Raw genomic sequence first — 12,137 nt, forward strand, 5'->3', positions numbered from 1 at the left:
ATCACTGGGTGTTTCCTATTTCATTTATGCTGACAACGTACAGTTAATTTTTCCATTAATTACTACTATTCATTGAGTTTTTGCTTTGCTAAAAAATTTTTTTAATGAATTTTCATTTTACATTCATGCATATACATAAATTTGGAAAATAAAGAAACAACATTCATATGATTATAATATTCAAGGAAAAAAAAATTATACAATTCTAAGACCACAATACTATTTGTCCAAGATCAAACAAATAAACAAAAGAAAATTGGAAATGAAGAAAAATCAGAGGCAGAAGGCTTCTTCTTAGAGCACAGCCGATGCATAGCGTTATATTCAGGGACTAATTCACTATTCCTTACTAGAAATAAACTCAAGAAGTTTCTCAGGTTCAAAGAACGCATAATTTTGAGAGTTAAAGACTACAACACAGACAGGATATTTAAGCAGAAAAGTTCCTCCTATAGTAAGCAGTCTAGATTTAAGCTGTAAAAATGCTTTTCTCCGCTTCTGCGTATCCCTGGATAAGTCCGGAAAAATTTGTACCTTCGTGACTAAGAAATCTTAATTTATATGGCGGATATATAGTTTAAACACATTATTTTGATCCAGCTCGAACGCAAATGTCACTAGCATGGTGCTTCTCTCTGTAATTAACTCAAGTGAATCTTGAAGAAATTCAGTTAGATTAACCTGTGGAGAAGATCTCCCATCTCTAATACCAGCAATATATTGTATCCTGGTTATAGGTAGGAGATTCTCCATCGGAATAAGCAATATCTCTTTAAAATATTTTTTAAACATCTCCAGAGGTGAAAATAAAGGTGACTTGGGAAAGTTCAATATTCTTAAATGATTTCTACGAAGCTGGTTTTCTAAATACTCAATTTTCCTAAACTGGATAAGTTTTTCTTTGGAGAATGATGAAGAAACATTTTTCAAAGTTTGTACTTCAGTGTCCAGAGCCTCCAGTTTAGTGTCATGCGCGCCAAGCCTAGTTGAAAAGGTTTCCTGAGTGGATCTAATCTCCGCTACCTCTTCTTGTGTCGATTTTACTGTTTCAAAATAGCGTTCAGGCCCTGAATGGCATCCCACAAATTTTCAAGGGTCACTACAGCTGGTCTAGGCGTATCTCCGAGAACCACTGGAGGCGTCTCCTGCGTATTCACAGACAGGGGGAGAGCTCGTTGAATCCACCCCTGCTGGTCTGATGTCTCCGCTGGAGAAGAGGTAGCGACGGGGCCTCCTACAACAGCCGCCAGGGACATTCCATCTTCGGGCGCCCTATGGCATTGTTCATCCGACGTCCTCATTCCGTCCCCGGGCCTCGGAGGAGCTGCATGGGAGGGAGGGCTCAAAGAGACTCCCTCGATGCTATGTTCCGGCATTCCTGTCGGATTCATCGAGGCGCTCGCTGAAGGTCCCGGTGTGCGCAGGACCATTGCATCCAAAGTCCCCTGGCGCATCCCGGAAGACTCAGTCCGGCTCGAGGAGGTGAGTGCAGGGGGCTTCCCCTTTCTCTTAACCATAACAGGCACCAAAAAGTTCCGATACGCCAAGAGGCTAATGGCGTTCAGGAGCTGCAAACACACATGTCTGCCTCAGGCGCCATCTTGGACGCTTTGCTAAAACTTTTAACTGGATAGGTTCTCCATCTATTAAAACTAAATTCTGACTAGACTAAATTACTCTGGAGAAGCAGAAATAGTTCTAATCTTCCAAACCAAGATCCAACATTAGATGCTAATTTTATAAAACTCCAAACCGTAGTGTTTGGTTAGATTCTGAATTATCGTGGGACTCTCAAATTAAACATTTAATTTCTTCTGTTTTTAACAAATAAAGATTTTTACAACAAATTCATTCCTACTTATCACCCGACGATTTGCAGGTTGCTCATAGTTTTATTTTTTCTAAACTAGACTATCGCAATTCTTTGTACATAGGTCTCTCCAAAAATTCACAAACAAGGATTCAATTGTTACAAAATACTGTGTCGCATTTAAATATTAGACAGGTATTTTTTGTTAGTTGAACTATTTTAATTTGTTTAATGTGGTGAAGGCGGTTAGCTTAGCAGAGTTTAAAAAGGGGTTAGACGGTTTCCTAAAGAACAAGTCCATAAACCACTACTAAATGGACTTGGGAAAAATCCACAATTCCAGGAATAACATGTATAGAATGTTTGTACGTTTGGGAAGCTTGCCAGGTGCCCTTGGCCTAGATTGGCCGCTGTCATGGACAGGATGCTGGGCTCGATGGACCCTTGGTCTTTTCCCAGTGTGGCATTACTTATGTACTTTTTGGATCTGTAAACTGTTTCTGAACTTTATAGCTTGATTCAGTACAAAAAGATTTGCTATGTTATTCCAAGGTCAGTACTTTGTATATTCCTTCCCATTGCAGTTGAGGTTACGTCTTCATATGTGTATACTTAGGAAGTTTCTGTTAATTTAAAATTTGTTTTCTTTTCTACCAATCTATTGGTTTTTGGAGGCGTGTTGTTAAAGACAGCTTCTGTTTCTATCTCTGGTCCAAGCTCTGTGTTGTACTTGGCATTTGCAAGTTAGTCTGGTTCCTGTGATGTCTGCAATCTTGCTATCCTTTGGGCTGGGTTTTGTTCAGCCAGAGATTTGGAGTCCCACCCTATTTAAGAACTGCTTTGCTATATCCCACAAGTTCTGGACTGGTTCAGTACGGATGCTAAGGAAGGAGAAATTATGTCTTACCTGATTATTTCCTTTCCTTTAGTCCTACGAGAGCAGTCCAGAAGCTCTCCCAAGTTGAATATTAATGAAGATGCTTCTGTTCCAAATTGTTCTCCTGTTTTCTTATTTCTCAGCTCAAAGTGCTGAATACAACAGTTGGCGCACTATGTGTCAGTACAGTACAACAGTGACTTGTTGATAAGACATTGGGCAAATACAACATTTCACTGGAAGTGTGAACATGAGCACCATAGCTTGGTCATTCAAAATACTGAGCATTCTAAAGCTGCACAGTGCCCTTAAGGGGCCAATCACAGGAACTACTTTGTTTCTCTGTCTCTATCTGGTGATCGACAGATATGACCCACAGATTCTGGACTAGCTGGGTAGGACTAAAGGAAAAAAATTATTAGGAAAGACATAATTTCTCTTTTCAGATTAGTAACATGGAGCTATTCCTGCAAAATAAGTACGTAAGTAATGCCACACTGGGAAAAGACCAAGGGTCCATCGAGCCCAGCATCCTGTCCACGACAGCGGCCAATCCAGGCCAAGGGCACCTGGCAAGCTTCCCAAACGTACAAACATTCTATACATGTTATTCCCGGAATTGTGGATTTTTCCCAAGTCCATTTAGTAGCGGTTCATGGACTTATCCTTTAGGAAAACGTCTAACCCCTTTTTAAACTCTGCCAAGCTAACCGCCTTCACCACATTCTCCGGCAACGAATTCCAGAGTTTAATTACGCGTTGGGTGAAGAAACATTTTCTCCGATTTGTTTTAAATTTACTACACTGTAGTTTCATCGCATGCCCCCTAGTCCTAGTATTTTTGGAAAGCGTGAACAGACGCTTCACATCCACCTGTTCCACTCCACTCATTATTTTATATACCTCTATCATGTCTCCCCTCAGCCGTCTCTTCTCCAAGGTGAAAAGCCCTAGCCTCCTTAGTCTTTCTTCATAAGGAAGTCATCCCATCCCCAGTATCATTTTAGTCGCCCTTCGCTACACCTTTTACAATTCCACTATATCTTTCTTGAGATGCGACGACCAAAACTGAACACAACACTCAAGGTGCGGTCGCACCATGAAGCGATATAACGGCATTATAACATCCTCACATCTGTTTTCCATACCTTTCCTAATAATACCCAACATTCTATTTGCTTTCCGAGCCGCAGCAGCACACTGAGCAGAAGGTTTCAGCGTATTATCGACGACGACACCCAGATCCCTTTCTTGGTCCGTAACTCCTAACGTGGAACCTTGCATGACGTAGCTATAATTCGGGTTCTTTTTTCCCACATGCATCACCTTGCACTTACTCATATTAAACGTCATCTGCCATTTAGCCGCCCAGTCTCCCAGTCTCGTAAAGTCATTCTGTAATTTTTCACAATCCTGTTGCGAGTTAACGACTTTGAATAAGTTTGTGTCATCAGCAAATTTAATTACCTCGCTAGTTACTCCCATCTCTCAATCATTTATAAATATATTAAAAAGCAGCGGTCCTAGCACAGACCCCTGAGGAACCCCACTATCTACCCTTCTCCATTGTGAATATTGCCCATTTAACCCCACTCTCTGTTTCCTATCCTTCAACCAGTTTTTAATCTACAATAGGACTTTTCCTCCTATCCCATGACCCTCCAATTTCCTCTGTAGCCTTTCATGAAGTACCTTGTCAAACGCCTTTTGAAAATCCAGATACACGATATCAACCGGCTCCCCTTTGTCCACATGTTTGTTTAGTCCTTCAAAGAATTGAAGTAAATTGGTCAGGCAAGATTTCCCCACACAAAAGCTGCGCTGACTCGGTCTCAGTAATCCATGTCCTCGGATATGCTCTGTAATTTTGTTTTTAATAATAGCCTGTACCATTTTCCCCGGCACCGACGTCAGACTCACCGGTCTATAATTTCCAGGATCTCCTCTGGAACCTTTTTTAAAAATGGGCGTTACATTGGCTACCCTCCAATCTTCCGGTACCGCGCTCAATTTTAAGGATAAATTGCATATCACTAGCAGTAGCTTCGCAAGCTCATTTTTCAGTTCTATCAGTACTCTAGGATGAATACCATCCGGTCCAGGAGATTTGCTGCTCTTCAGTTTGCTGAACTGCCCCATTACGTCCTCCAGGTTTACCGTGAAGTCAGTAAGTTTCTCCGACTCGTCCACTTAAAATATCATTTCCGACACTGGTATTTCACTCAAATCTCTCTCGGTGAAGACCGAAGCAAAGAATTCATTCAATCTCTCCGCTACGTCTTTGTCTTCCTTGATCGCCCCTTTTACCCCTGTAATGCTATCTTTTTTTCGTAATCCCTCTTGGCCTTCTTTATCTGCGCCTTGCATTTGCTTTGACACTCCTTATGCTGCTTCTTGTTATTTTCAGACGGTCCCTTCTTCCATTTTCTGAAGGCGTTTCTTTTAGCCCTAATAGCTTCCTTCACCTCACTTTTCAACCAGGCCGGCTGGTTTAATTTGAGTCACAATTAGTTGAAAATATCCTCCCCGAGCAGACACACAAATAGAAAGATGAGTAGCACTGTCTTATTGAAGTGCAGATCATGCACTGATCAAGCTCTTCCATGAAATCATAGCCTTCTAATGTTCCGATGTACCAGTTTCATCAATCTTTTCAAAAACTTATTTAAGCCCACCAATGTCCAATTATTTGTCAGAAATTCAGCAATACATCATGTTTAGCTTGGCACAAAAACTTGATAACAATGCTATCCTCATCAGTAAACACCATTTTCACAGCTAATATAAACAATGACATCCCATTAACATCACTTTTGCACACTAGGAAAAGCAAGGGAAAATGTGGGATACAAAAGCAATAAATAAATAAATAAATAAATAAAGCAGCAAGCTCTGGTGACCAATGATATAGAGTGTTGCTTGCCATTGATTTTGGTACAAATTATCCAAAATTTGTTTAAATTATGCTGTTTTTAAACAACAAATTTTGATGAAAAAATCTAGGGTTCCCTTTTTTTTATCCAATCACCATATACAGACTGAAAAGCATGACTGAGTAAGAGGATCCCTGTGATACACCTGACTTCACCTCCATCTGCATAGTCGGCTTTCTGTTAAACCGCTTTTTGTTGAAAATTGTCCTAAAAATTCTGAAACCAGGAAGATGCATCAGAAGATGGGACCCGGCTGAGGGAAGGTCCTAGAGCAGGCGTGTGGGGATCGCTGTCAGTGGCTTTATAAGGCGGGATGGGGCGGGGGTAGAAAAAATTCTTGACCCATGATGAGGGGGTGGGGCTCTGGATGGGAGAGAGATGCTGTACCTGTGGGGGTGGGGAGAAGGAGGGTTGGAGCTGAAAGGAACAGCAAGAGGTGCTGGAGCCACAGGGGGGAGGGAAGTGAGAGAGGTGCTGAATCCATTGGGGGGGGGCTAGAGGGAAGGGACAGAGGTGCTGGACCTGCAGGGGAAGGGAAGGAGATGCAGAACCAAGCGGATGAAGAGAAGAGGGAGTGAAATACTGAACACACAGTGGAGGAAGGGAGGAAAGAGAGAGGGAGAGAGATACATTGGTGTGGGGGAGGAAGAGAGGGAACAAGCTGGACAAAGAAAGATATACAGAAACATAGGGGAGATGATGGACATGGAGGGGAGATACTGCATGCAGATGGTATATGGACACAGAGAGACAATGCCAGACATGAGAGGGGGTAAATGGACACAGAGGGAAGATGCTAGACACGAGGAAGAATAGGATCACAAAAGGAAGATAATGGACTTAGAGGGCATACGGACACAGAGGAGTGATGCTGGACACAGGGGAGGGGGACAGAGTGGTGATGATGAATGCAGGGAGATGGACACAGGGTAAATGCTGGACGGAAGTATAGGGGACACAGAGAAGGGAGTTCCTGAACATGGAGAAAGATAAGTACACAGTGATGGAAAATAGATGGTGAGCATGGAGAAAGAAGGGCTGGCTAGTAAGGTTTGTCTCTTTGTGGATGATACCAAACTCTGCAACAGGGTGGACACCCTGGAGGGTGTGAATGACATGAGGAAGGACCTAGAGAAGCTGGAGGAACGATCCGATATTTGGCAACTGAGATTTAATGATAAAAAATGCAGGGTCATGCATTTGGGTCACAAGAATTTGAGGGAATGGTACAATACTCTGTTAAAAGTGATGCCTTTGCAACATAATGTAAGCCACATTGAGCCTGCAAATAGGTGGGAAAATGTGGGGTAAAAATACAGCAAATAAATAAATATAGGGGGTGAAATGCTTCTGTGTACAAAGGAAGAGAGTGACTTGGGGGCGATTCTGTCTGTTTATTTATTTATTGCATTTGTATCCCACATTTCCCACCTTTTTGCGGGTTCAGTGTGGCTTACAATATGAGTTAAATGTTGGAAATACAATTTGTTACAGATTGGTTATGGATTACATTGTGCAGAGTTATGCGAAAACAATTGAGGTGTCGTTAAGGAATGTAACAATGGAACATAAACATTGAAACTTTGGTAGTAAACAATGGGAGCTTAGAGGGCGATAAAAAGGCATGAAGACATATGGTATATATCTTTCTGTGAGTAAAGGTGTGAGTGATGTGATATTACGGGAATGAGAGTTCAGAGGTGAATGTATGATGCATTAGTGAACAGTAAGTGTGGACTTTATGTGTTTTGTTTGTTATGTTGACTTCAAAGCTTCCAAACATGTAAAAAAAAGTGATGGTCAAATCCAGAAAGATGCTTGGGTGCATAAAGAGAGGGATGACCTGCAGGGAAAAAAAAAAAAAAAAAAGAAGAGGTGATAATACCCTTGTATAAGTCTCTGGTGAGGCCCCATTTGGAGTACTGTGTGCAGTTCTGGAGACTGCACCTACAGAAGGATATAAACAGAATGGAGTCAGTTCAGAGGTCAGCTACAAAACTGGTAAGCGGTCATGAACACAAAAAAATATAGGGATAGGCTTATGAACCTCAACATGTATACACTGGAAGAGAAGAGGGAACGAGGAGATATGATAGACATTTAAATATCTCAAGGACATTAATGTACAAGAAATGAGCCTTTTTCAACTGAAGGAAAACTCTCAAACGAGGGAGCATATGAGAAGTTAAGAGGGAATAGGCTTAGGAGGAATCTAAAGTATTATTTAATGGAATGGCCTCCCGGTGGAAGTCGTGGAGTAGAGGATTGTGTCAGAATTTAAGAAAGCATGGGATAAGCACGTGCGATCTCTTAGGAAAAGGAAGAGTTAGGGGTTACAGAGGATGGGCAGACTGGATGGGCCATTTGGCCTTTATACGTCGTCATGTTTCTATGTTTCTAAGAAATGTCAAATGGCCAGGAGACCCTGGCGAGTGAGTTAAGAGAAGACAGAGGAAAACAGAAACCAGAGCCTGGGACCAACATAATTTGAAAAATAAATATGATCAGACAACAAAAGGTAGAACAAATAATGTTATTTTCTATTTTGTGATTAAAATATGTCAGATTTGAAATGTGTATCCTGCCAGAGCTGGTGTTAGACATGGCTGGGGCTCAATGCAGAAATCTGAGAAGGGACCCCAAAGGCTAACACTAGGACGTGCCTTCTTCAGCTTCCAGCAGGTTTAGGACTTTCTCTGGCTAGGGGACAGCTGCCCTAGTTGCACTCCCCTAACACCATCCTAGGCATGTGTGATCTTTTTACTTTGCACAGTATAGAAGGAAATGCATCTCATTCTATTTCTTCGATGTGGCATCTTGGGATTTTGGTTTATCTTTATTAGACAGCTATTATGTATTCGTGTTCTGCATATGTGACCTAGCTATTCTATCAGCATGAATTTTCTAGGTAGCATTCTGTAATAGTCTGGCTTGTTCAGTTTTCCCCATAGTGGAGGGGATATTTGTGAGGGGGAGGGGAGAAAGGGGTTTTGTTGACCCTTGATCTGTACTGTTTGTGATTTATAAAACAGTTGTACAGAACAGTGTTTCTTTTTATACTTTAATAAAGTGATTTAAATATAAAATCATAACTGTTTGAAGCTTGTGCAGATGGGATCAGACATAGCTTGCAGGGATGGGGACAAACTTTAAACTTTGTCCCAGTGTCATTTTCGAGTACCTACATCACAACTCTATCAGAGCAGTGGGAACTAAAAAAGGCTTCTCCCAACATGTGACACCAGATATGAATCCAGTTTTCCTAATACAGATGTTAGAAAATGAACAAAGAAGGGTCACTAAGCTAACGAAAGAGACAAAGAAGCTTGGAAATATTAAAAGACATCTAAATGGCAACTCTATATATTGAAACAGACATTAAAAAAAAAATGTAATAACATCATGCAAATACATCAAAGGATCCTTCTAGGATCTCATATTCAATCCTTTCACCCCAGAAGCAACGGATAAAGGGTTTTGTTTTGTTTTTTACGAAGGTGTGCTAACTACTCTATTCCTACGGGCATCTCTGTGTTTAGCGCCAGCTGATTTTTAGTGCGACATAAAAACGCTAGCGCACCTTGACCCCCAAAGTAACGTAAGTATACCCACACCTGTGTGTGTCTAGTTAACACTAAATAACTCCATGTTCGGTGCAAATCACTTAGAACTAATAGTGATATGTGGTATATAGATTTTTTTTTTAAATAAATAAAAATCAGATGGCAGGGAACATCTTGGTTTGTTCAGAAAGACACAGACTCCTTAGGATTGCAGAAAAATAAGTGCATACCTTTCGTCAGAGTGAGAAAGCACATTTCAATCTGCTGACATTTGGGTAACAGGGTCATTAAATCAAAGTGAAATGGAATCTCATAGATACGCTGTCCACTTCCCACATAGGAGCCTAAAATAGAATAGTGACAATGTAAATACCATATGTAAGAACACCCTTACCAAACACAGCCTCACACACTGAGCACATGTAAGGAGAAATTTGAGCTTACCTGCTAATTTTCTTTCCTTTAGGCCAGTCCAGACATTACACTTGGGTTATGCACGCCTACCAGCAAATGGAGACTAAGAACAGTACACTATGACTAGTATAACCCCCCTGTGCAACTGCCAGGCAGCCAGTATGTTCATTCCAAAGCAGCAGAAAGACTACAGAACCTAAAACCCCTGTCGGCTGTTCTCCAGACACTAGTATAAGACCAGGTCATGCTACTAGGCACTTATCACATGCATCCAATTCACCTTTGCAGACCTTTCTGTCCACATTTTTTTTAAACAACCACAAAAACCAACCAAACTATAGTAACAACTATATATATATATACACACCTCAATTCTCAGCTGACGGAACACACTATGACAGAGAACCAAGGGAGGGTCCTGGGCTAGTCTGGAAGGCCTAAAGTGAAGAAAATTAGCAGGTAAGTCCTAATTTCTCCTACTTGCTGGCTCTTCCACACCAGTTCAGACATTATGATTGGGAAGTACCTCAGCAGTAAGAATCAAGGGTGGGAATCACTGAGCCCCAAAGAGAGAACCCCAGTCCCAAAAGCCAAATCCTGTCTCGCCTGCGATAATGGGCTAATAATGTGACTTAAGCATATGCAACGATGACCAAACTTCCACCCAAAGGAGCAAATGAGCCTCTTTCAACCATCTTGCTAATGTCACCTTGAAAACCACCGCACCCCTCTTGCAGCCGCCGAAGAGAAAAAAATAACCAATCCAAACCCCAAAACTCCTCTGTTCTCTGCAAGTATGTGAACAACACAAGCCACACATCTAGGTGAGCCAGGCGATGCTGCTCCTTGTCATCAGCCAGATCCCCAAGGACCAAAGAGAGACAGATTGGTTTACATGAAATGGAGAGACTAAGGCAGGAGGGAACCATCCGCAAGACCACTCTCTCAGCTGAAAACTGCAGGAAAGACCTCTTGGGATGACAATTCTTGAAGTGCTGACAATCTCCCAGATGACGTAATGGCAACCAAAAATACCTTCTTCTATGAGAGATCATTCAGCGTACAGGAACACAATGACTCAAATGGTGCCAACACCAGAGCTGACAACACCAAATTCAAATCCCACGGAGGCACAAACTGCCAGTGAGGGGGATGAAGGAGTTTGACCCCTTGCAGAAAACACCCGACATCCGGCAATGAAGCCAAAGATTTACTGAGCACCGGCCCATGAAAACAGTCCAAGGCTGCCACCTGCACCTTCAAAGAAGCCAAGGCCAGACCCTTATCGAAGCCAGCCTGAAGAAACTTCAAAATCTGAGGAAAGGAAGCCCAGAGCTGGGAATACTTGCAAAGCTGACACTAGTCCTCAAACTCTCGCCAAACCTGGACATACGCCAGAGACATGAACTTCTGGCACACTTGCAACATAGTGGCTATCACCTATGAGGAGAACCCCTTCTTCCTCAAACTTGCTCTCTCAAGAGCCAAGCCATAAGAGCGAATGGACCCGGAACTGGCATGCTGACCAGATCCTGAAGCAACAACAGGTCCACACACTGCAGAATCAAGCTCATCTCCGCACAAAGGCTTACGGGGTGCACCCCCCAAAGCGTGCAAGTCTGGAACCTAGGAGGTTTCCTCCTCCTCAAAATGAAGAACTACGCAGACTTGTGCAATTAACTCAGGCAACTTGCTTTGATGAAAGATGCATACCACCAAAGGATGCGTCCAAGGCATAAGGCATCCTTGGGCTCCTGAGGTCCCAGCTCCTCACTGTAAGGCTCAAGCTCATCTCTGCACAAAGGCAAGACCTCAGGTCCTCCTCCTCCCAGAAGAACTGCAGATGCTTAAGGTCCAAGGGGCCTGCAGAGACTGGGATCTATTTCCTCCTGTGGGGTCACCAGCCTGCAATGCCCGGAACAGCGACCACACAAATTCAGGGGGAAATCCAACTGCCTCCTCCAAAAAGGCAACCCCCAGCAGCCTCTGATCGCAATGGACCTGCTGCCGCATCTAAATGTGGAGGGCCTTCTGCTACTTGAGAACCAACCGTCATGATCGCCTTTTCTGCCAAAACTGGCTCCAACGTGGCCGCCTGAAGATAGACAAGGCCAACGCACCAAAGAAAAGCTACGAGAATGGTAAGGGATTTGCGTTACAAGACGTATGAGCAGAGACTTGATGACCTGAACATGTATACTCTGGAAGAAAGGAGAAACAGGGGTGATATGATACAGACGTTCAAATATTTGAAAAGTATTAATCCGCAAACGAACCTTTTCCGGAGGTGCGAAGGCGGTAGAACGAGAGGACATGAAATGAGATTGAAGGGGGGCAGACTCAAGAAAAATGTCAGGAAGTATTTTTTCACGGAGAGAGTAGTGGATGCTTGGAATGCCCTCCCGCGGGAGGTGGTGGAAATGAAAATGGTAACAGAATTCAAACACGCGTGGGATAAACATAAAGGAATCCTGTTCAGAAGGAATGGATCCTAAGGAGCTTAGCCAAGATTGGGTGGCAGAGCTGGTGGCGGGAGGCGG

General features: G+C 42.7%; 1 protein-coding gene across 6 annotated transcripts in view; it reads right to left on the bottom strand.

The window, feature by feature from the left end:
- SZT2 (SZT2 subunit of KICSTOR complex) overlaps nucleotides 1-12,137 on the bottom strand; it is a 484,798-nt gene that overhangs the window by 326,002 nt on the left and 146,659 nt on the right. For all 6 annotated transcript variants that reach the window (XM_030207429.1, XM_030207428.1, XM_030207430.1 and 3 more), the window contains exon 20: nucleotides 9,414-9,527. In XM_030207429.1, the coding sequence (XP_030063289.1) occupies nucleotides 9,414-9,527 (114 nt within the window). The remainder of the gene's footprint in view (nucleotides 1-9,413; nucleotides 9,528-12,137) is intronic.

This window comes from Microcaecilia unicolor, chromosome 6, assembly GCF_901765095.1.
Source record: "Microcaecilia unicolor chromosome 6, aMicUni1.1, whole genome shotgun sequence".
Classification (NCBI taxonomy): Eukaryota; Metazoa; Chordata; class Amphibia; order Gymnophiona; family Siphonopidae; genus Microcaecilia; species Microcaecilia unicolor.